At 42.2% G+C, this 26,368-nt stretch overlaps 1 protein-coding gene across 10 annotated transcripts in view; it reads right to left on the bottom strand.

Annotated features, from left to right (window-relative positions):
- ABLIM2 (actin binding LIM protein family member 2) overlaps positions 1-26,368 on the bottom strand; it is a 222,069-nt gene that overhangs the window by 117,487 nt on the left and 78,214 nt on the right. For all 10 annotated transcript variants that reach the window (XR_012904395.2, XM_075930800.2, XM_075930803.2 and 7 more), the window contains exons 3-4: positions 22,816-22,999; positions 6,869-6,984 (exon numbers count right to left, since the gene is read on the bottom strand). Coding sequence is in view for 9 of the 10 variants with exons in the window: in XM_075930800.2 (XP_075786915.2) it covers positions 6,869-6,984; positions 22,816-22,999 (300 nt within the window). In the remaining variant the exon portion in view is untranslated. The remainder of the gene's footprint in view (positions 1-6,868; positions 6,985-22,815; positions 23,000-26,368) is intronic.

The following is a 26,368-nucleotide window of genomic DNA, read 5'->3' as shown; positions in this document are numbered from 1 at the left end:
TCATGGCATGACCAAACACTGTCTAGACCATCCCTGATAGACATTTATCTAACCGACTCTTAAATATCTCCAGAGATGGTGATTCCACAACCTCCCTGGGCAATTTATTCCAGTGTTTGACTACCCTGACAGTTAATGTCCAACCTAAACCTCCCTTGCTGCAGTTTAAGCCCATTGCTTCTTGTTCTATCTTCGGAGGCCAAAATGAACAAGTTTTCTCCCTCCTCCTTATGACACCCTTATAGATACCTGAAAACTGCTATCATGTCCCCCCTCAATCTTCTCTTTTCTAAACTAAACAAACCCAATTCTTTCAGCCTTCCCTCGTAGGTCATGTTCTCTAGACCTTTAATCATTCTCATTGCTCTTCTCTAGACCCTCTCCAATTTTTCCACATCTTTCTTGAAATGCAGTGCCCAGAACTGACACAATACTCCAATTGAGGCCTAACCAGCACAGAGTTGAGCGGAAGAATTACTTCTCATTTCTTGCTCACTACACACCTGTTAACACATCCCAGAATCATGTTTGCTTTCTTTGCAACAGCATCACACTGCTGACTCACATTTAACTTGTGGTCCACTATAACCCCTGGATCCCTTTCTGCCGTACTCCTTCCCAGACCATCGCTTCCCATTCTGTATGTGTGAAACTCATTGTTCTTTCCTAAGTGGAGCACTTTGCATTTGTCTTTATTAAATTTCATCCTGTTTACCTCAGACCATTTCACCAATTTGTCCAGGTCATTTTGAATTATGACCCTATCCTCCAGATAAGTCGCAATCCCTCCCACCTTGGTATCACCTGCAAACTTAATAAGCGTACCTTCTATACCAATATCTAAATCGTTGATGAAGATATTGAACAGAGCCGGTCCCAAAACAGACCCCTGCGGAACCCCACTTGTTATGCCTTTCCAGCAGGATTGTGAACCATTAATAACTACTCTCTGAGTATGGTTATCCAGCCAGTTATGCACCCACCTTATAGTAGCCCCATCTAAGTTGTATTTTCCTAGTTTATTGATAAGAATATCATGCGAGACTGTATCAAATGCCTTACTAAAGTCTAGGTATACCACATCTACCGCTTCTCCCTTATCCACAAGACTTATTATCCTATTAAAGAAAGCTTTCAGATTGGTTTGACATGATTTGTTCTTTACAAATCCATGCTGGCTGTTCCCTATCACCTTGCCACTTTCCAAGTGTTTACAGATGATTTCCTTAATTACTTGCTCCATTATTTTCCCTGGCACAAAAGTTAAACTAACTGGTCTTTAGTTTCCTGGGTTGTTCTTATTTCCCTTTTTATAGATGGGCACTATATTTGCCCTTTTCCAGTCTTCTGGAATCTCTTCTGTCTCCCATGATTTTCCAAAGATGATAGCGGCTGAATCAGGACTCCTGGGGCAGAGCAGCTGGGGTGCTGCCGGGTTGGTCCAGTAGCGCCAAGGAGCGGTGCTGCGGGACCAACCGGCAGTGCCCCACCTGCTCTACCACAGGCCCCGGGCTTTGCTCCACGTCTCCCTGGTCTGCTGGGGGGGGGCACTAGCTGCGTCCCCCCAGTAGACCAGGGAGACGCTGAGCAAAGCAGCGGAGGACCCGGGGCGGACCCGTGGCCGCTTCCAGATCAGCTGGAAGCGCCGCGGGTCCGGCCGGGTCCTCCGAGGCTTTGCTCAGCGTCTCCCTGATCTGGAAGCGGCCGCGGGTCCGGCCCCGGGTCCTCCGCCGCTTTGCTCCCCGTCTCCCTGGTCTGCTGGCTCCCCCACCAGACCAGGGAGATGGGGAGCAGCTTTTCTCGCCCCGGAGGAGGCGGGCAGCGGGACCAGGCGTCCCGCCGCTCCAGTCCTCCGGGGCGAGAAAATCCCCATTTGTAACTGCGGATCCGGCATAAGTCGGATCCGTGTAACTCGGGGACTGCCTGTAATCCCTGTTGGTAGGAGGATGGTGGGAAAAGTCCTTCGAGAGGGGTGATATGATACCTTTTACTTCTGGTCATGTGTCCATCTTGCCCCAAGCATGTTGCCTCCAGAGGCCTGGTCAAGGGGGGTCGGGGTGGGGTTAATGGGGTCAGGGGGTGTGGCTAATGGGGCACTACCAAAAATTATACAAATCTGCTGGCCCCGGAGGAAGAGTGTGTCGGTTGCCTGTGCCACAGGCGGTGTGAGTTTAGCGCAGGATGTGTGTGTGTATGTGCTGGCGGGGGATTTTTTTGTGTTGTGGTTTTTTTTTCTTTTTTGCTCAACCACAATTGCTGTGGGCCCCGTCAAAATTGTTCGAATTGGGCCCCGCACTTCCTAAAGCCAGCCCTGTCTCCTGGGGCTCTAAATCGGAGTAGCACATCTACATTAGGGAAGCCTGCCTCGAACTAATTTTGAGATTTCCCTGCAGTGTAGACGTACTACTGTATTTTGAAATAAGCTATTTCAAAATAACTATTCCGAAATAGCTTATTCTGAAATAACTGTACAGTGTAGATGTAGCCATAGTTTTGGATTCAAGCCCTACTTCACTAAGTTAAAATAAAGACAAATTCATTAAAGGTATTTCACAGCAGTTCCTGATGTTGGCTGGGTGGTGAGAAAGTCAGATCATATTGGCTGGAGAAAAGATGTGTGCATTTGGAAATAAAACCATTCATTAACACATTTAACACTGAAATGTAAATATTAAATTTCAATGAAGAAAAAATGGCAATTCCCTCTCTCCCGCTGGTCATTATTTTGATCACCTAGATCAATAATAAGGACAAGAGAGATATCCAGCTAAGTAGCAAGAACATGAGTCAGGTTAAAAACAGCTATAAAAGAAGACAATAGAGAGTAACTCAGAAGCTGCACAAATCTCCATGATTTAAATGATGGACTATAGTATACACTATCAAATCTGCTATGCCTTGAAAGCAGAACTGGAAAAGAAAAAAAATAAGGGAGCTCTCGAGCTTTACCAGCATAAGAAAGTAGAATGCATAAATTTAGGTGTGAAGATAGAAACAAGATTTTTAGCAGTGGCAGTCTAAAAAGAAAAGATTTCAAAATAAAGAAGAATATATGGTTAATTTAAAAAAAGAAAAGCTTTTAAAAAGGTGTTAATATAAGCACAGATTGTGAGAAAAAGCAAAGATCTAGTTACAAACAAAGTGAAACCAGCATAAGGGTTAAGGTAATCTCCCTTCTTTTCTATGTGAGTCAGTTATTACTGGAAGAACTCTGGATGCATAACAACAGTTTGATAGAGAAGAGGCAGAACCACAAATAAGAAGACATCTAGAGTCATTCAGAGACACCAGAAAGGAAAACAAACAAATCCTTTAAGGGGGAAATAAGATGCACAAAGCCATTCAAGATCCAGAAAGATTGTTGCTGGTAAAGAGATTCCTAATCAAAGGAATCTATTATAAATCTTTGAAAACCTAACTTCCTTAGCATAATTACTGTTTAAAATAAAAAAATGCATGGCGTTGCTTACATGTAATAAGACTACAAACAATATAACCTAAAGAAATGTGATTTAACAGCATTTTGATGAGCACAGAGTGATAGCAGGTGATCTTTGTTTGTCTTTGATGGATTTGTGAAGCATGAGGAAAATTATAATGTCTCTCTTTAAGGCCATTATGCCAACCCTCAGCACAGCTGGAAATCAGCTTAGGGCAAAAGCCTTTACAGTGTGGAGCAGATTGCTGGAGCTCTGCTAATCAATTAACCCCAGACTCGGGTATGTGCCCTGACCTACTCCCACAAGACACCACACAACTCCATAAATGTTCTCTTAAAGAGAGCAGCAATCTGTTTGGGAACTGGCATGCGCTGAGGATTCTATTTGGTAATCTAACTTGATATCCTCAATAGAGTTTTATTTTTATAGACTTAGGATAATACAATGCATTTGGTTGTCATTCACTCTATGTCTTACTCAAGTCTTTGGCTGGCAGAGAATCATTTCTGGTTTTCTTTTTCTCTTAACAGCTCTTTTTCCTATTAATTCTCGATAATTAAAAACAAATACTGCAGTTGCTATGCCAACTTACATATGCCTGTTTATGTAAGTCCTTGTCTGCTTGCCTCTGAGAGAACGTCCTTCATGATTCATTTCTCTTCAATCAATGAATGGGTCTACAGAATATGAATTCACTGATATATTTTGTTATATTCTCCTTAATACACACTATCAGAAAAAGTTTGAGAGAGAGTCCATCAGAAACGAAAGAGAAAAGGAAGGTGTTTATTTATATCACAATTAAAGATGCAGTGTCTCAGGATCGGAGCAGAGTTCCAGACAGGTAAGAGAGAGAGAGATAGAGACAGAGAGAGAGAGAGAGACAGAGAGACAGAGACAGAGACAGAGACAGAGAGACAGACAGAGATTCCCATTTTCCTCCGAATCATTAAGGTCAGGTCTACACTAGACCTGAAATGTCAGCTTAAGGTATGCAACTCCAGCTACATAGAACACATAGCTGTAGTTGGTTTACCTTAACCCGAGCTTGGCAGTGTCCACACAGCAGGAGGTCGAAGGGGGAGCAAATGCTCCCCCTTGTAAGTATCGATGTGGCCTAAGTGCAGAAGGAGTGGGGGACTGAACAGAGAAAGCGAGGAGACCAAAACTGAAGGGAACAGATAGGGATGCCAATGGATCTAATGTCAAAGAATTGGAGTTCTGCAAGTCCACAGAGATTTTCTGAAGTAAACAGTGCATTCCTAAGGTGGATTCAGCGATGGATGGGTTGATGAATAAGACTGCACAGTTTGCATCTTGGTCTTAGAGCCAAGTAAAACTCACATGATAGTGCTAGATGTGGTAACCTGGAATAAAAATTGGTCAGCATTTCCCTTGGTTCTTGTCTTACTTGCCTGAAGGTATATGTTTCATGCACCGCTTTCTGTTATGCAGAGAAGTGCTCAGTTAAAATGCCAAGTCTCTTCTCCTGCTGTTTTATTTTAATATAGTGTATGCTAAGTGTCATTTATTGATTTGTGCAGTGTAACTAAAATTTGTCATTTTGGACTTTCAGTTTCAAACTCAGCTAATATATTTCTGAATATATTTGTCCATTTTTACCATTGTGGAAACAATCATTCCATCTTTATATTTACTAAATGCTGGAGAAATAACTAAAGCAAATGGCATGCTGTCTTCTTCCTTGTTCAGACTTTCTAAGTTATTTTTTACAATCTCTCTATTTTTACTTGTCCTAGTGGTTGCCTTTATAATTTTTGTGGTCAGATTTTTGACTTAAGTTGCTGTTTTTTCCCTTTTCAGTTATATATGCACACACCTTTGTTACAGCAGATTTTGAGCTGTTTTCCTTTAAGTGCTTCCATCAAAAAGCACTGCTGTCCACATCAAAGATGACTGGCACATACTTCCTTGTTGGCATTCTTTGCACAAAAAAGGGTCGCCTTGGGGATATAGGGATCTTCTGTGGATCAACCCTTTTCAGCAAGAGTTAAATTCCCTACTAAAAATTGTTAAGCAAATGCTGATGGCTTATTGCGAAAGACATGGCATGTTGAACTCCCTCAAGGTATGGAAAAGGGAGATGACTCTCTGGTCAGAGGGAACTGGAACCAACAATAGGCAGACCCTGCAGAAAATACTAGGAACAATCAAATTAAAGGAATAAGCATTGGCTTAAGTTTTTGTTATTATTTGCATTACAAGAAAAGCCAAACAACAGGGTAAATTTGACTTTACACAGCCTGGCTAAATTTAATTTGGAGTAGAGGAGACCACTATTGTCCACACAGAAATTTAGAAAAGTACTCAGTAACGTTGGACATCCCTCTAACCATGTTTCTACAGCAGAGCATTCCATGGAAATCAATGGCACTGTTGGCACTGCAAACAGAGAATTGGGCCCAGAATACATTCCCAAGGAGATTCACAGGAAGTCAGCAGTATTTTAGTGCAACCATACATCCACGCCTCGCAAACAGGACCCGGATTGTCAGCCCTATGCAAAAACATTGAGAAAAATCAAAATACAAAGGCAATTTAGCAGCAAAGATTTTAAAAAGAGAATGTGCTTTGGTGGTCCATGCCCTTTAAAACAATAGAGAAATACAATGGGCAAAATCAGGTAAGCGTTCTCTGAGGCAGGATTTGGCAAAATTCATAATTGCACAAGAAAGCAACATAATCCGGGGTTCACAAATAACCAGCTTAGAATGCTCCAGGCTATCAGCTGGCCCTTAGCAGACATCAGGTTCATTGAGATCTGCATGACATCCCCCAAATGGCCATAGTGAACCCCTTCTGCAGGCAGGCATGCTGCAGTGCAAACTAATCAGTTTGATCAAAAAGAAAAAAAGTCAAATCCAGACTGCATTGAAAAGACACTGATTCTCATGCTTAGTCCTGCAAACCCTTACAATCGAGCAGTGTTTTGGCCCCCTCGTGACCATGCAGTGAACACTATGTAAGGGCTGGTCCCCCAGAGACTTTCTCAATGACATGTAGAGCATGGTAGATTCAATCACTTTGAATTATTTATAGATAATTAAATGAACTTGTTCTGTCAGGCACCTTGGGCCTGAACCTCCCATGCAAGTCAATGTTTGTCTTTCAATTGTCTTTAATGAAAACTGGAGCAGGACGTATGTGGAAATGGTGAGCTAGATGCACTCCTGATTTACAATGGCTTCAGCCAAATTATGTTAAGGCCCATGATACTGAACTCAAAGGGATAAGATAAGCCCTTTCCCCTTAGTATCTGCCCCTGCAGCTGCTTCCCCTTTGCTTTTATAGCTCCATCCCAGGGCAGGTTCCTACTTGTAACTGCTGACAGGCTGTCCTTTAAGGGAACCACACACACAGCTTTATTCACTAAACTACAAATAGATTTTTTAAAAAGGCCTACTTACTTCGCAGGGCCTGGATGAGGAAAGTGCTATTGCTGCCAGCAGGGGGCAGTGAACACTTCTGGCAGACGCACTCTTTCCCATTGAAAGTCACCCGGTCCCCTGGAGGAAAAGGCAGCCTGCAGCAGGAGAAATGAAACCATGACAAACAGACAAATCCTCATTTTCTTACTGAAGTCAGATGTTACTTTCCATAAAGAAACTGACCTTTTCTTTTTGAGGGGGGAGGGAGTTGTGTGTGTTATTTAGCCTTTTTCATTCATGCACCCGTTATTTTTCATTCGTGCACACTTTATTTTCACGCATCCAATCATTAACCACCAGGAGGCTAAAATATCAAAGGTGAATGACAACTTCAATCATACAGAAGTTAAAGCTACCCAGAGAAATCTTGCTGAAGACAAGAGAAAATATTCAAAAGCCAAGGCAAAGTCCAGTGTTTCCTGGAAAAGCTGTGACTGATAACTGATAACCATAAATAACAGTCTTGGAATTGAGAGACAGATAGAGTCATTTGTTTTTAATGAATATAAACAAGTAAAATTGTTTTTGCAGAGACTATACCAGGCTGTTAAAATGTCGCAAGAGAGAGATGAGTTTTCTTTTTGAAAAGTATAATCCTGACCAGCTGTGATGATATCGAAGTTCTCCACTGAGTGCATTTATTCAGAAATTAAATGCTTGCACGTACTCTTGGGAGGAAATATACTGCAGTTAAAGAACTGGATACAGCTACATAAAGTTGTTTTTTCCAATGAACTAGAGCTCTCTGTACATTTAATGAAATGCTTCTACCTATTAATATTCTCTCAACTAAAAGGCTACCTTGGTCAAATATTGCTTGTGCACAGAAACTAGAAAGGTTTGTTTGAGGAGGGTGAACTAGGCAAATCAATTTATATTGCCTGGAGAGAGATTATAACACATTTCTTTTGGGATGAAATTCACCTCCTACAAGGTTTATATTCCATTAAATCCCAAATAAAACATCAAAATATGGCTTAAGTGGGTGTTAAGTGGTGTATCGGCATAATGCATATCTTCTGCCCACTAGTGAATTCCATCTGAGGGGTGTATTTTCCTGAAATATTATTAAGACAATTCTGCATCATATTCACTACTACCCCAAATTTTTAAAAATAATTATGAAACATAATATGAAAGTCTCTCATTTGAGATTGTTTTTTCGTATAAAGGCTTACACTTCTTCCCAAGTACAGAAGACAAATTCTTTTGCTCCCATAATATAAAACAGCTCCTTGGGGGGTAAGGAATGTCTTACTATGTGTTTGTATAATATGTATAGCACAATGGGACTATAATCCTAGCTGCAACCCAGGAGCTGCTGCAGTACCAATATGAAATAAAAAATACTGTAAACAGTGTGTCTAATAAAAACGGGAAATTACTAACCACATCTCCATGTTTTACATATAATGAAAAAGATTGACTAACAACAAAACAAGTGCTATCTTAATTGTAAAATGATGTACCTTAGTTTAATTCAAATACTGAGCTGCAGCACCATTGTAAATGTGCAATCCTTTTAATAAAATACATTAAGGCCAGAAGTCAGCATATTGATCATCAAATTAAATGTCTGGTAAAATGAAGACCAAAGAATTTCACCCAGCATTTTCATCATCAAGCTCATTAACTTCTAGCTGAGGAAGAGCATATGGTTTAGAAAGGCATCCAAACTTGAGTTATCGCCTTTGGTAATTTGCTCCATATTAACCCTCTTCCCGCACATACACTCCTACAAACAAAGATAACAGAACCTACTTTACAACTACACTAAACATATGGACTATGTCTACACTGGCACGATCTTGCGCCAAAGATATGCAAATAAGGCAAAGCATGGAATATCGCCGAGCCTCATTTGCATACCTAATGAGCTGCCATTTTTGCAGATGAGGCTCTTGCGCTAGAAGGAGCTATCTACACTGCCCCTTCTTGCGCAAGAAAAACACTCTTGCGCAATGCCACTACGCCGATTATTTTCAGGAATAATGGCATTGCTCAAGAGGGTTTTTCTTGCACAAGAAGGGGCAGTGTAGACAGCTCCTTCTAGCGCAAGAGCCTCTTCCGCAAAAATGGTGGCTCATTAGGTATGCAAATGAGGCTCGGCAATATTCCACGCTTAGCCTTATTTGCATACTTCTGGCGCAACAACCCGCCAGTGTAGACATAGCCATGCTGTGCTATTCTTGCATTCATATGAACAGCTGCATTTTCTGGGCAAAAATCATGGGCCCCATTGGACACTTTGCCATTGACTCAATGAGATCATGATTTCACACCACCACCAAAGCTAGATCATGCAACCGGACATTTTGCTGGGGCATATCAGTAAAATGGCAGGCCTCTCTGAACAACATCTTACAGTTATGGGGGCAGTAGCAGGCATTTCTAACAAACAAAATGGGTTGAAAAATTCCTACAAACACTCCATATATATTCTAGTTTAATATATATTTTGTTTAGTAAATAAATTTTCTAAATGTTAGTAGCTAATGACAGCAGTCTTCTTTTAGAGACAGGTGAGGACAATCACCAAAAGAAGTTTCATTCATTTATTCAGAGCCAAAGAATGGTGGACAAGGAATGGGACTGCAAAGCTAAGGTTGAAAAACAGGAAGAAAATGGAAGTTCTGCCAGTTTTTGACGGATACAGAGCATTTTCCTTCCATAAAAAAAGACCTTCAAAATTGTTTGAAAATAGAAAGAATAAATAAAAAGAGTTTCTAAATATACATTAAGAGCAAAACATGGGCAGCAAAGCTTTGATTCAGTAAGTCTCTTGACTCCAATGGGACGAAACCCTTTAATTTAAGCTGAGGCATTTGCTTAAGAACCTTGCTGAACTGGAACACAAATTTGATATCGACCATCTTTGACTCTTTAAGACTGGACTATCTTTTCTCTTTCACAAGCAACTAGGCTCATGGATTTGCAAGCCAGCAAGCATGATAGTTCATAGGAAAGAGATAAAGTTCAGTTAGTGATATTTCAGTTTTGAGCTCTTTAACTTGAAGTCTGGGGGTGTGTCTAGACTACATGCCTCCTTCGACGGAGGCATGTAGATTAGCCAGATCGGAAGAGGGAAATGAAGCCGCGATTAAAATAATCGCGGCTTCATTTAAATTTAAATGGCTGCCCCGATCTGCCGATCAGCTGTTTGTCGGCAGATCGGGAGAGTCTGGACGCGATGCCCCGACAAAGAAGCCTTTCTTCATCGACACAGGTAAACCTGGTTTCACGAGGCTTACCTGTGTCGATGAAGAAAGGCTTCTTTGTCGGGGCATCGCGTCCAGACTCTCCCGATCTGCCGACAAACAGCTGATCGGCAGATCGGGGCAGCCATTTAAATTTAAATGAAGCCGCGATTATTTTAATCGCGGCTTCATTTCCCTCTTCCGATCTGGCTAATCTACATGCCTCCGTCGACGGAGGCATGGAGTCTAGACACACCCTGGATGTTCAGAACTGTGGATTAGGCACACATGCAGATACGCTGTTCTTCACAGTTCTACACAAATTCTTATCTACTAAATGCCTTTGCTTAGAGGATTTAATTAGCTACTCTGACTTAAGTATTCAGTGTGATTTCATGGTGGCACAGAGTCAAAAGTATTTTTAAGACAATGATTCTTGATTCATTCCAATCAACGAGATGATCTGTAGTGTCTTTTATTAGCATATTTTATCACTCTTACTTTCCTAATGGGTTTTGTTTTAAATTACCTTCAAAGATCATTCTATTTCCCCCATCAACTCAAACCAAGCATTGCTCAACCTACATTTCTGATGGAGGCTTATGCTAAGTAAGACTCCAGGGGTCAGATCATGTGGTATTTTATAGCTTGTACACTCAGGGTTAGTCTAGACTGCCACGTCCAAGGAACGCGTCTGCTTTTCCAAAAAATTTTTTGGAAAAGCAGATGCGTTTTTCCAGCATCCCTGTAAACCGTGTTGCACGAAGGAGGGATGTTCCGAAAGATGTCCCAGTGTAGACAGGCCAAATGTTGGAAAAGCCTCTTTTGGAAGAAAAGCGGAAAAAGATACACAAATTGAGGTCTGCAACTTGCGTATCTTTTTCTGACCTTTCTTTGTAGTCTAGACACAGTCTCCAGCACTGAAACTTATCCCTAAGCCATCAAGCCACTTATGGCTGTGAATATTTAGCCATAGTACCTAGGAGAGAAATGGGCAAATTTTTGGATTGAGGACCACATCTGGAAATGGAAATTGTATGGAGGGCCATCAATGCTCACAAATTTAAAAATTAATGTTCAAACTGGGACATCAAATGTTTCTTTCAAAACCAACACTATTAAATTAATTCTGTTGAACAATATGGTGTTAAAAATTACATTACAGAGCTCTTTGTTGGTTTTAGCACACAATTTTGCCCGTCTGAACATAAATTGTATGATGACAAAAAATTTTCGGTGTACTGCACAACATAAAAATGTAGTTGTTTTCACATTCATTGCTGACTTCTTTATAATTGTAATTAGCTTTTTTGAATCACCGGTATTTCCCCATTTGACACTGTCAATAACCAAAATATATTCATAGAATCAGAGAATAATAGAACTGGAAGGAACCTAAAAAAATCATCAAGCCCAATCCCCTGCCTTCATGGCTGGCCCAAGTACTATCAAGACTACCCCTGACACATGTTTGTCTAACCTGCTCTCCAATGATGGAGATTCCACAATCTTCCTAGGCAATTTATTCCAATGCTTAACTATCCTAGGAAGTTAGGAAGTTTTTCCTAATGTCCAGACTAAACCAACCATGCTGCAATTTAAGCCCATTGCTTCTTCTCCTATCATCAGAGGTTAAGAATAATAATATTTTATCTTCCTCCTTGTAACAACCTTTTAGGTACCTGAAAACTGCTATTATGTCCCCTCTCAGTCTTCTCTTTTCCTCACTAAACAAACCCAGTTCTTGCTTCCTATATAGGTCATGTTTTCTAGACCTTTAATCATTTTTGTTGCTCTTCTCTGGACCTTCACCAATTTGTCCACATCTTTCCTGAAATGTGGCACCCAGAACTGGACATGGTACTTCAGTTCAGGCCTGGTCAACACATAAAGGAGTGGAAGAATGACGTCTCACATCTTGCTTACAACACTCCTGTTAATACATCCCAGAATAATGTTTCTTTCTTTTGCACCAGTATCACACTGTTAACTCATATTTAGCTTGTGGTCCACTATGAATCCTAGATCCCTTTCTGCAGCATTCCTTCCTAGACAGTCATTTCCTATTTTGTATGTGTGAAACTGATTGGAGCTTTCTAAGTGGAGTACTTTGTATTTGTCCTTGTTGAATTTCATCTTATTGATCTCATAATACCATTTCTCTAGTTTGTCAGGATCATTTTGAATTATAATCCTATCTTCAAAAGCACTTGCAACCCTTTGCAGCTTGGTACAATCTGCAAACATTATAAGGATACTATCTATGCCATTATTTAAATCATTGATGAAGATACTGAACAGAAATGGTCCCAAAACTGATCCTTGTAGAACACCATATTATGCCCTTCCAGCATGATTGTGAACCATTAATAACTACTCTCTGAGTTATCCATCCAGTTATGCACACACCTTATAGTAGTCCCATCAAGGTTACATTTCCCTAGTTTATTACACATGCAAGACTGTATTAAATGCTTTCCTAAAGACTAGGTATACCACATCTACCACTTCCCCCTCATCCACAAAGCTTTTTATCCTATCAAAGAAAGCTAACAGTTTGGTTTGACATGATTTGTTCTTTACAAATCCATGCTGATTGTTAGTTCATCACCTTATAATTTTCTAAATGTTTGCAAATGGATTGCTTAATTATTTGTTCCATTATCTTTCCTGATACAGAAGGTAAGCTGATTGGTCTGTAGTTTCCTGAGCTGTTCTTATTTCACTTTTTTTAGGTGGGCACTATATTTACCCTTTTCCAGTGTTCTGGAATCTCTCCTGTCTTCCATGATTTTTGAAAGATAATAGCTAATGACTCAGATACTTCCTCTATCAGGTCTTTCAGTATTCTAGGAGGCATTTCATGACTTGAAAACACCCAACTTGTTAAATAATTTTCAACTTATTCTTTTCCTATTTTAACTTCTGAACTTCCTAAACTTCTCATTTTCACCAGCATTCACTATGCTGGGTATCCAATCACCACCAACGTTCTTGATGGAAAACAATATAAAGAAGTCCTTAATTAAGCACCTTTGCCATTTTCATATTTTCTGTTACTGTTTTTCCCTCTTCATTAAGTAATGGACTTACCCTGTCCTTGGTCTTCCTTTTGTTTCTAACATATTTTTAGAATGTTTTCTTGTTCCTCTTTATGTCTCTAGGTAATCTGAGCTCATTTCGTGCCTTAGCCTTTCTAATTTTGCCTCTACATACCTTTTGTAATTTGTTTGTATTCATGCTTTGTAACTTGACCTAATTTTCACTTTTTGTAGGACTCTTTAATGATTTCAAAAACATTTAGTTTCAGAGTAAATCATAAGTAAGCAATCCTCAGGAATAGATAGTCAAATAAATGTTTTTAATAAATGTACTCTTTAGTGGAAATAAACATAAAACTATACTATTATAAATATACCATTATAACAATATAGTACAATAATTAAACCCAACTTACCCATATTCTCCTCCCTCTTTGATTATTGTGAACAATGAAGCTGATCACTCTTCTGACAAACTAATCCCAGTTCAATACTTTATGAAAGACTTGGCTTACTGACATGCATGCTTTATAAAGAACTCAACACAAAGGTGGGGAGCAACAGATAATCCTACCCTCTGCTCTGGGATATCCAGTGACAAGATATTCCAATAGCAGTATTATCAAAAGAGCCACAAAGGCTATGTCTAGATTGGATCCCTTTTTCGTAAAAGGGATGCAAATTAGACGTATCACAATTGCTAATGAAGCGGGGATTTAAATCCCCCCGCTTCATTAGCATAAAAATGACTGCCGCTTTTTTCCGGCTCGGAGCTTTGCCGGAGAAAAGCGCCAGTCTAGACTCAGATCTTTCGGAAAATAAAGCCTTTTCCGAAAGATCCCTTATCCCTTAAGAGGGATAAGGGATCTTTTGGAAAAGGCTTTATTTTCCGAAAGATCCGCGTCTAGACTGGCGCTTTTTCCGGCAAAGCTCCGAGCCGGAAAAAAGCGGCAGCCATTTTTATGCTAATAAAACAGGGGAGATTTAAATCCCTGCTTCATTAGCAATTGCGATACGTCTAATTTGCATCCCTTTTACGAAAAAGGGATCCAGTCTAGACGTAGCCAAAATGTATATGACTCAATTTTTTGCCTGCTGATTTTGGTTTTCCTTGCTCTAGTTTACTGCATCTGCTTTGGTTCTCTGACCGTTTTTACTATTTGAAAGAAAGCACACTTTCACAACCCATTGCTTGTTATTATAATCTTGTCTTTTTTAATGCCAAGAAGATGCTGTTGCAAGTGTCATTATTAGAAGTGTTGTTTCAAAAATCACTGCCTTGCTCTTCAATGTATTAACAATTAGAACAATATAAAGAGTTACTTTAGCAATTAGAGAACACAGATTACAAAGGTGTTTATTTGGTGACTAATCCTGCAACATACGGAACACATCATTCTTGAATGCAGAGTGCCCTCAAAATCACTTGTAAAAAGAGATCTGATTTTTCTGGAGGTAAAGATGACTTTAAAATCCTAGCCCTGAAACAACTTGTTCAATTTCTGAAAAATGATTGCATTTTAAGTGCTTGTCTTTGACATCAAAGTGCATCTTTACTTGAATATATTATATATAATGCCTATTTCATATTACTTTCACTGAGTCTCAGTACAAAATCAAATATTGATGAAGAATGTCTCATAGTGTTTGTATAAAAACACCCTTTCTTACAGGAAGTATAAAACATGTCTGGTTTGCAAAGACTAGGCCATATGGAGCTATGCTGATTTACAACAGCTGAGAACCTATCCCTGCATTTCTAATGTAATAGGATGACGGGTTTTTTCTGCTGACCCACACAATAAGCAGATGCTAGAACGAACCCTGATGGGGAAGATGAATTGATTCCTGCTTGTAACATGGAAAGCAGTTGAATAGGATGGAGGCAATATAAATTGGAGTGCCTTCCTGGGGAAGAGGCTGTAGCAAGTTTGCGCTGTTGTTGAGACAGTAACAATTGGGAAGCTCAGCACAATAAAGGTTTTGCCTCGACTCACTTGTACTCCAAACATGTGACATTCTAGATAACAAATAGAGCAGGGGGCAGCATTCCCTGTAAATTGCACACATAGGTGGCCACCCGGGAGAGATTCTAATGTCACCCAGCTGATTAACAGACAGCCCACAGTGCCCACAGCTGGCAGTATGTGTTTCTACTGGTGGTGCACATCCACGCATGCCTCGGTGCATATAACAAAATGTATTTCAGACAGAGATAGAAAAATTAGAGGGAACATTGGCAGGGAGACTGACAGAATTTATTTGGGTGAAGTGCTATTGTATTGGGATCTGAAGTTTTAAAGAGCAAGTCAGCTTTTTTAGGTCTGTATTTAACAGTAATCCGTGTAGCAGATTATATTGGTTTTCTTGGCTGCGGTTGAGCTTGCTTTGTTAGGGAGCAAAGAGTTAAGTAGTTTAACCATTGTTGAAGCTTACTCTGAACTTTTAGGGAACTGTTTCAGCTGGAACTATAAACATCCACATTACAGACCACAATAAAGGGCTAATTACAGCCTGGTAAATAATTTAGGTTTCAATTTTAAAACCTAATGAAATCCTAATTGAGGAGTCACTAATATTTGGTCAGAAAATAATATCAAGGATTTTTTCTTCTTTCCTTAATTGAGTGATTCTGGGTCTGGTATTAAGAAGAAAGGGCACCAGAAATTTGGTCTCTAATAGATTTGTTTATAAATGTAGCCATTATATGCACACCTATACTGAGAAGGCTGAGGACAATTGTGTGTGTGTTTGATATCCTTCATCCAGCCTTTGAACTTGTAAATTATGTTACTGATAATAAAGCGGAGATATTCAGGCCTATACACAGGATTTTTTTTTGGGGGGGGGAGTTGTAAATGTGGACCACAAGTGTGCGAACACCCTCTCTGCTCCTCCATGATCTCCCAAGTAAGCATACTCCAGCCATCCAGGGGAAGGCAGGAGCAGCATGCTGCCTGAGCAACCCTCTTCCATGGCCTGGTCAGGGGAAGGCTGGGGCTGATTTCTTCCCCTTTCCCCCCAGGAGCAAGGTCCCAGCCCTGCCCCCAGCCTCACTCCTGGGGAAGGTGGGGGAGGAATCAGTCCCAGGAGCATGGGAGAGGGAGGCTCGGGCAGTGAGCCATTCCTGCTTTCCCCCGGCCATCCAGAGCATGCTTACTTGGGGGACTCTGAGGGGAGAATTCACACCCTTTGCACCCCCCAATGCCTGATACTTATTTGTAGTGATGGGAAAGAGCCAGTGGTCATGGCACTGGTGGATACCAATCAGATAGGGAAGGAACGGAGAGAGGTCCTCGAGGCCAAATTAAGCTGCTAGGTAAGAGATTGAAAGTCTAGGACCTCCATGGTAGCATTCTCTGAAATGCTTCCAGTTCCATGAGCAGGGCCAGCTTGACTGGCAGAACTTCAGAAAAGACAAAAAGGCAACCTTTAAAAAGTGGAGGTAAAATCCTAGCGAGGAAAAAAGAAAGGAGCCTAAACTCTGGGAAGTGAAGTATAAAAATATAATTAGGAAGGCCAAAAAAATTAGAAGAACAGTTAGCCAGAGGCTCAAAAAGTGATAGAGAAAATGTTTTCAGAACAGCAGAAGCAGGAAACCTGCTAAATAATCAGTGGGGCCACTGGATGATGGAGATGGTAAAGGAGCACTCAAGGATGATAAGGCCATTGCAGCGAAACTTCTTTGTATTAGTCTTGATGGCCAAAGATGTGAAGGAGATTTTCACACCTGAGCCATTCTTTTTAGGTGACAGATCTGAAGAATTGTCCTAGACTGAGGTGCCATTCGGGGAGATTTTGGAACAAACTGATAAATTAAACAGTAATAAGCAGTGTTCCCTCAAATTTTTCCTACCCCTGAGCAGGATGAATTTTCTTATGTGTACCAATGGAGCGGTGATGTGTGACACATCGCCTTCGTATTGGTGCACATAACAAAACGAATGAATTCATATGGCGGGAGCAGGGCCAAGGGGTTCTGCATGTGGAAGGGGGCTGAGGCTGGGGCAGAGGACTGGGGTGCAGGAGTGTTAGGGTTCTGGCTGCAGGTGCAAGCTCTAGAGTGGGGCTGAGCTTGAGTGGCTAAAGGCTGAGACAGTGTTCTGGGGTAGAAAGGCTCTGGCTGGAGGTGCAGGATTTGGGGTGGGGCTCAGGGCTGTGGGTTGGGATGCAGGAGGGGGGACAGGATCTTGGCTACAGATGTGCACTTTGGGGTGGGGCCTGGGAAGAGGGCTCTGGGGTGCAGGAGGATGTTAAGAGCTGGAGGGCAGCTCAAGCTCCCCGGGGGTTCGGGCTCAGGCTTACCTGGATGGCTCCCTGCTTGGAGAGGTGAGGAGGGTTTTTTTTCCCCAGGCCGTGGTGGCTCGGTGCTGGGGCTCACAGGGGCTGTGTCCAGACTCAGGGGTTTTTTCGGGAAAAGTAGCCTTTTCCCAAAAAAACTTCCCCTGCGTCCAGACTCAAGCCGCATTCTTTCGAAATTATTTCGAAAGAACGCGGCTTTTCTTTCGATGGCGGTAAACCTCGTTTCACGAGGAAGAACGCCTTCTTTCGAAAGTTCCTCTTTCGAAAGAAGGCGTTCTTCAATGTAAATAGGGCTTCCTCGAAAGAGAGCATCCAGACTCGCTGGGTGCTCTCTTTTGAAAAAGCGGATTGCTCTTTCGAAAGATCCGCCTGCAGTCTAGACACGATCTTTCGAAAGAGGCTCTTTCGAAAGATGCTTTCGAAAGAGCCTCTTTCGAAAGAAGCCTGCAGTCTAGACATAGCCAGGGTGTTGCTCTTTGCTGCTGTACCCAGCAGCTCAGATCTTGGGGAGGGGTCTCTCCCTGCAGCAGCCCTAGCCCCTGCAAAGGGCTTAATGGGAAGCTGCATGGCCACATGGCTTAGGGGAACATAAGTAATAAGTCACCAGAACCAAATGTTATTCACTCAAGAGTTCTCAAGGAACTCAAATCTGAAATTGCAGAACTACTAACTGTAGTCTGCAACCTATCATTTAAATCAGCCTTTGTATCAAAGGACTGGAGGTTAGCTACCGTATATTCCGGCATATAAGACAACTTTTTATGCTAAAAAACATCCCCCAAAAATCGGGGGTCGTCTTATACGCCAGGTATACAGGCAGTCCCCGACTTGCAGGTACGAATGGGGCTTTTCTCGCCCCGGAGGACACAGACTGCGGGACCTCGTGGTCCCGCCGCCCCTGTACTCCGGGGCAAGAAAAGCTGCTCCGCGTCTCCCTGGTCTGCAAACCAGGAAGACGTGGAGCAAAGCCGCGGAGGGGCTCCGGCAGCGGGGCAGCCCAGGCGCGCCTGGGCTGCCCGAGCCCCTCCGCAGCTTTGCAAAGCCTTGGGGGAAGCCGGCAGCGGGGCAGCCCAGGCGCGCCGCGGCTGTCCCGCTGCCGGCGTCCTCAGAGGCTTTGCTCCCGGTGTCCCTGGTCTGCTGGAGACAGTCCCCAGCAGACCAGAGGCACCGGGAGCAAAGCCGAAGTGGCGCCGGGGTGCCGCGCTTCTGAGACTTTGCTCTGGCAAAGCCTCTGAGGCGCGGGACCCCGCCGCTGCTTCGGCTTTGCTCCCAGTGCCTATGGTCTGCTGGGGACCGTCTCCAGCAGACCAGGGACACCGGGAGCAAAGCCGCAGCCATGGCGGGGTCCCGCGCCTCTGAGGCTTTGCCAGAGCAAAGCCTCAGAAGCGCGGCACCCCGCCGCCGCTTCGGCTTTGCTCCCGGTGCCCCTGGTCTGCTGGGGACCGTCTCCAGCAGACCAGGGACACCGGGAGCAAAGCCGGGGAGGCGGAGGGGTCCCGCGCCTCTGAGTCTTTGCTCTGGCAAAGCCTCAGAGGCACGGGACCCCGCCGCTGCTGCGGCTTTGCTCCCGGTGCCTCTGGTCTGCTGGGGACCGTCTCCAGCAGACCAGGGACACCGGGAGCAAAGCCGCAGCCGTGGTGGAGTCCCGTCTCCAGGAGACCAGAGACACCGGGAGCAAAGCTGGGGAGGCGGAGGGGCGCTGGGGCGCTGCCGGTTGGCCTCTTAAGGGGGGGGGTAGTCTTATACGGCGAGTATAAGACGAAAACCTATCTTTTAACTAATAAATTAGGATGTCGTCTTATACGCCCAGTCACCTTATACACCGGAAAATACGGTAATGTTATGCCAATTTTTTAAAAGGGCTCCAGAGGTGATCCCAGCAATCATGAAACAGTAAGCCCAAATTCAGTACTAGGCAAATTGGTTGAAACTACAGGAAAGAACAAAACTGTCAGACACATATTGAACACAATTTGTTTTATGTCAATGTTTTTTGTAAAGGGAAATTATGCCTCATAAATCTACTAGAATTCTTTGAGGGGGTCAACAAACACATGGACAGGTGGATCCAGCAAATACTGTGTACTTAGACTTTCAGTAAGCTTTTGCAAGGATTAACCCTCACCAAAAACTCTTAAGCACAGTAAGTTGTCACAGGATAAGAGATAAGGGCCTCTCATGGACTGATAACTTTTTAAAAGATAGGAAACAAAGGGTCAGTATGAATGTTCAATTTTCAGAATGGAGCGAGGTATCCCCTGGCTGTCCTTACTAGGACCAGTCCTATTCAACACGTTCATAATGATCTGGAAAAGGGGGTAAACATTGAGGGGGCAAAATTTGCAGATGATACTGAACTAATCAAGAAGTTAAGTCTCAGGCAGATTGTGAAGAACTACAAAAGCATCTCTAAACTGCGTGACTGGGGAACAAAATGTCAAATTAAATTTAATGTTGATACATGCAAAGTAATGCGCGCTGGAACACATAATTTCAACTATACATATAACTTGATGGGGTCTAGATTAGCTATTACCACACAAGAAAGAGATCTTAGAATTATTGTGGAAATTCTCTGGAAACATCCAATCAATGTGCAGTGGCAGTCAAACAAACAAATGGATAAAGACTGAGATAGGAAATATACTGCCTCTATCTAAAACCATTGTAGACCCACATCTTGAGTACTGTGTGCAGATCGGGGGACTCATCTCAAAAAAAAAAAAAAAAGTACATTGGAATTGGAAAAATTTCAGAAAAGGATCACGAAAATGATTAGGGGTATGGAACAGCTGTCATATGAAGAGCTATTAATAAGACTGGGACTTTTCAGCTTGGAAAAAAGATGACTAAGGGGACATATGATTGAGGTTTATAAAACAATGACTGGTATGAAGAAATTAAATAAGGAAGTTCTATTTACTCTTTCTCATAACACAGTAACTATGGGTAACCAAATGAAATGAATGGACAGCAGGTTTAAAACAAAGAAAAGGAAGTACAGTAAAACTCCAGTGGTCCGGCATCCAATGGTCCAGCACCTGATGGTCTGGCACCATCAGGAACCCAGAAGTGCTCCGGGCAGCCAGACGATTGGAGCTGCTCTGCCCCCGGCTTCTCCGATTCAGCCACTGCTGAAACTGACCAGCGGCTAACTCGGGGAAGACGGGGGCAGAGCAGTTGGGGTGCTGCCGGGTTGGTCCCGTAGCGTTGCCCCTCGGCGCTGCGGGACCAACCCGGCAGCACCCCAGCTGCTCTGCCCCAGACTTCCCAAAGTCAGCTGCAGCTGAAACTTACCAGCGGCTGACTCCGGGAAGCCTGGGGCAGAGCGTGCTGTTCCCCAGTCTTCCCGGAGTCAGCCACTGGTCAGTTTCAGCAGCAGCTGACTTGGAGAAGTCGGAGGCAGAGCAGCTGGGGTGCTGTCGGGTTGGTCCCACAGCGCCGAGGGGTGCATCCCCCCCACTCCACCCCAGACCCCTCATAGCCCCCCCCCTTCCTATAGTACGGCATATCTGATAATCCGGCACCCCCTGGGTCCTAAAGTTGCCGGATTATCGGAAGTTTACTGTATTTCTTCACACAACACACAGTCAAGTCTGTAACAGGGTTAAAAAAAACTAGATAAATTAATTGAGGATACCTCCATCAATGACTATTAATCAGGGTGGGAAAGGGTGGTGTCCCTAGCCTCTGTTTTCCTGAATCTGGGAATGAGCAAAAGGGAATAGATTATCTGTTCTATTTATTCCCTCTGAGCAGGGAACCTGACATTGGCCACTGTTGAAAAACAAGATCCTTGGCTATATGGGTCTTTTGTTCTTACTAATTGTTTCTTTCTAAGTTTTTCCAATATTCTTTCTCCTTCCCCAAGTGCTTTTAATTTACTGTCTCCCAAGAGAACATGTTTTTGGATAAATAACAAAAATCTAAAGAGATGGGATTCCCATAATATGTGCTCTCAGCTGTATCTAGATTGGTATTATTGCCTGTTTTTGTTCCAGTTTTAATATTACATTTTTTCTGTTTTATCTTACCCGTAAATGTTCATAATTTATCATAAAGAATAATGTTGTATTTCCATTTACTCTGAATTATTATTATAAAACTGCATGTCTTACAAATTCTCACTAAAATCTTAAATCATTGATATATGGGCATTTAGTTATTTGCATAATAAGGAATCAAGCTACAGTTCAGTATCAATCTTACTCTAACACCCCCAGAAAAACTTCAGTTACAGGGTTAGGTCCCAATCTTGCAAATACATACATGTGGATAAGTCCCATTGAACCCAATGAAACTCATGAGTGAAACTCTCTACTACCAAGAGGGTCATTCCTAGGCCTTTTTTGGTACTTATGTTCAACTGAACATTCATTTTGGAGATTATAGTGGCATACACACCAGTGCTAGCCCTCTGCACACTAATAAATATCACTCCACATTTTTAAAGTTGCTACCATGTGTAAATGTATACAGGATCAGAACCTCACTGAGTATTTTTTATTTCTCTTTTTTTTCTGAGAGGAATATTCATCTGCTTATAAATAAATGTATTGATTTTCAGTCTGTTAACCATGTCTGCAGCAGAGTGTCATTCTAGGACAATACAGTAGAAACCAGAGAGGTAAGGCAGCAGTGATGTCTGGGGAAAAGAGGACTGACTTCAACAGCAGCTGAAGATCCTCAGCAAATTGGAAATAAGATATCTCAAAGCTGGACACACCATTTAAGGCACATAGAATTAGCAAGCACTTCTAGAAATTTGGCTGCAATAATTAAGTAATTATTAAGTAGCACAGGTAGGCTGTGTCTAGACTACATGCCTCTGTCGGCAGAGGCATGTAGATTAGGGTTGTAGGCAAAGGTAAACGAAGCCGCGATTTAAATGATCGCGGCTTCATTTACATTTACATGGCTGCCGCGCTGAGCCGACAAACAGCCGACATCAAAGCCCTTTGTCGGCAGCCCCGTTATTCCTCGTGGAATGAGGTTTACCGGGGCTGCCGACAAAGGGCTTTGATGTCGACAGGGGGAACGTCCAGACTAGTGGTGAGCCGACAAACAGCTGATCAGCTGTTTGTCGGCTCAGCGTGGCAGCCATGTAAATGTAAATGAAGCCGCGATCATTTAAATCGCGGCTTCATTTACCTTTGCTGAATAAACAAATCTACATGCCTCTGCCGACAGACGTACCCGTAGATGGTAATGAAAGACAGAACTATTTCAACTTGAACGCCCATAAATATAAATGGTGACAGAATAGTAGAACCAAATGCATAAGAGGATGTTTTGCTTTTGAGCCACCCTATGGATTCCTGGCTTTTGTTTCTTTCAAAATATAACTGTACATGATCAAAATATAATTTTTATTTGAAAAACATACCTGCAAATAGCACACACAAAACAGGCCGGGTGGTAGGTTTTCCCCAGTGCTGAAACTACTTCCCCCTCAATGAATTCATCACAGCTGATGCACCGTGTGCCATAGAGTCTTTGATAGTCCAAAGTACAGATGTAGTCTCCCTGTCTCACAAAAAATCCTCCTTGAGCCAGGTCACATCCACAAGCTACATGGAGAGAAATGACAAAGATTTAGAGGAGTGCAAGAATGGAGATGACTATAATAAGATGACTCTTCATTCAAATAAGATGAAGATGACTCTTCATTATAAGATGGCTATAATAAGATGACTCTTCAGTCAAAATGAGCAATTTTTTTCAATATATATATAGCAGATCTTCAAGCATGGCATCTTACTATTTTAGGCTCCCGAACACAAGTCATCCATGAGTCATAAGGTTGCTACCTTTACAATTTTCATCATTAATAAATTTGTTTTATTCCATATAGGAAAACGAATGCAACAGCAGAGAGCCTGAAGCCGGGTCTACAGTACAGGCTTAAGCCGACATAAGTTGCCTTGTGTCAACCTAACTGTGGAAGTGTCTTTGCTTATATTTTGCTCCTACTGACAAAAATGCCTCTTTACACTGAGTTAACACCCCAAGGGATGTTGAGTCAGGTTAGGCACTGTGTTGTTTATGCTGCTTTCATGAGGCATCCCTCAGTGCCTCACACTAACAACGAATTTAGTCACTTGTGGTGAGAATGCATATGGTCAACACAAGGAGCCAAGTGCGCTCTCTCTCTCTCTCTCTCTCTCTCTCTCTCTCTCTCTCTCACACACACACACACGTAATTTACTAACTGTGGTAGCTGCACACTGATGTAACTTATGTTGACATAATTCTGTCATAATGTAGACATGGTGTTAGTAAGAGTTCATCAGCAAATAGAATTTTCAGTGTCTTAACACCTGACTTGTTTTAAATCACTTTGTTCTGAATCTTGGTGTTATTTTTGGCAACCATAGTAGAGTGGGTTCCATACACTTTTCCATCTGTATCTTATCTTAGTGGATGAGAACAGTCTTGTGCAATTCACAAAAAGTCTAAGACTCAGGTGCCCTATATAAAACTAGGGCTGATTTGAGGGTTTCCTGTGTACCTTGTAGGTTGACTCCACTGCAGGGCTCTACAAACCAAGAACTCTCTCCACTAGGGTTTTCCTCCAGAACAAATAGATTTCCCTGTGGCTCAAGGACAGTGTTATAGTCCTACACAATCCTCTCCCATCCAGCACACTGGGATATTGGAAGGGAAGGGGAACAAACATGTAGTTGGCAACAGCCCACTGAGAAAAAATATAAAACATTTGGCCTCCACTTGGAGTTGTTTTATGGCTTTAAAACTGAAACAAAAAAATGGAAATGTATAGTTTACAAGGGAGCTACAAAGAATTTAAAAGCAAAGTGTTGTGCGTCCACGTGCTGAATTTTAGAGTTCTGGAATCTAACAATAGCTCTGGCCTGTTAAAAAGAACTATTGCAATCATACGTATTGCACAGACGAGACGAATTAAAGCCTTTGACTTTTTAAAAAACATTTAATAGCTTTGTTTTAATTTTCATGACAGAAGGTTCATGTGCCCTGTTGCAACACAGGACAGGTCTGTAAACCAGAAACTTGCTTGAACAATAAACTGACATGATAGATGGTATCAAGCAGTCATAGAAAATAGTGACAAATAATGGATCTAAACGGGGTGGCTTTTGTTAAGCATGTCCCTCATGGCCTTCTTTCTTCAATCCATCATATCCCCCTTCCCTTCAGACCCAATCACACCCTGCCCCAAGATATAGGGAAAGAGGTCGGAGGAGGAAGCTGATGTAGGCAGAAAGTTAAGCCATATATAAGCAGAATTTTCCACTGCCTATATCTGGCTTTGATGGGTCTTCTCCTTCTGAAGGGGCACAACAATTTCTGTAGAAGAGCAGTTCTTCACACTAATTAATATCCCTCTTCTGTATGGCAGTTAACACAATGACAAAGAATCATTGCAATGCAACCACTCAAATACTACATTACAACATGAAATAGATATTACAAGTAAGATTAAAGCATGCAGCAACTCACAAGCATTCAACAGAATTAAAGTGACCTTAACTGATTGGAAAATCTGACTCTCAAGAGCAGAATTTGAATGATTCAGCTGAACCAACAGATCTAACTTCAGTAAGATTGCACACATCTAACTGATAGCTAAATTTGGCCTTATGTATTTAAAGTTTATCTTAATCTAGCAGTAACTTTTAATGTCTTCGAATTTGTACATTTTCCATCCAACACTTACAATAATTCTTAGCAATGCTGGATGTGATATTCAAAAGAACTCATCATTATTTTAACTTCTTTAACTAGATGATCATAATGGTCCCTTCTGACCTTAAAGTCTATGAGTCTATGAGTCTATTATTTTAACTACTTCCCACAAAATCAGTGAATTTTACAACATTGACTCCAATGGGAGAATCTTGGTCCAACTCTGAGTTCTTTTGAAAAATCCCATCCATTGGGTTTTATATGTATTTAATTTAATATAATGAAGGGTTCAAACCTCAGTCACGGACCAACAAGGTGTATTAGAAGCTAAAAGTTAGACAGTGAGGATATATCTACACTGCACCCTTAGCTCAAGATAAACTATGCAATCTGAGCTATGCAAATTGCATAGATTATTTCAAGTGTATTTCAAAATAGCTTATTTTGTAATTTATACAAACCGCTATTCCGAAATGTCACTTAATCCTCGTGGAACAAGCTTTATGGGGACGTCAAAATAGTGCGCTCCTTATTTCAAAAGATATTTCAAATATCTGGGAAGAGCAGGAGCGGGGGTGCAGAAGATTTGGGTTATGGGTACAGGAGGGGGCAGAGGGTTGGGGAAGAGGGGAGCTGTGGTGCCAGACACAAGCCCTGTCTGGGAAGTGCTTTCCTAGGCAGCTCCCGGCCAGCAGCCCAGCAGGTTCTTTAGCTAGGCTCCCTGCCTTCCTTGCCACCTCACACCTCTCAAGCTGCCACGTGCTACTTTGAATGCTGTGAACATAGAGGGACGGGGAGAGATGTAGTTCGTGTGCTGCCTGTCCTGCAAACAGGAGGCTCCCATTGGCCTGTTTCCAGCCAATAGGAACTGTGAGATTGTGCTGGGGGCAGGGGCAGCATGTAAAGCCTTCCCTCTCTCCCCCAGCCCCACAGGGTTCAAAGAAACACATGACCATCACAGTGGCTTCTCTGAGAAGCTTGTGGGAGTAGGACAGGCTGGGCTGTGTTTTGCTCACCCCTACTCTAGATGTTCCTAAACCTCTGACAGCTGGAACTGGATGACAGGGAACAGAGCACTCCATAAATTTCCCTGGTTTTGTACACTTCCTTCAAAGAACTGGCAGTGACCACTATCAGAAGACCAGATACCGGGCTAGATGGACAACTGGTGAGCTCTTATGGTTGTTCTTATGCATTTACTTATGAAAGTTTAGTCCCAATCCAGCAAACTGCTGAAACATGGATTCAACTTTCAGTTGGATTAGAATTGGAAA

The sequence above is a fragment of the Pelodiscus sinensis genome, chromosome 4 (assembly GCF_052426305.1).
Source record: "Pelodiscus sinensis isolate ZL-2025 chromosome 4, ASM5242630v1, whole genome shotgun sequence".
NCBI lineage: Eukaryota > Metazoa > Chordata > Testudines > Trionychidae > Pelodiscus > Pelodiscus sinensis.
The sequence above is the reverse complement of the archived record's forward strand: the minus strand, read 5'-3'. Positions and strand labels throughout refer to the sequence as shown.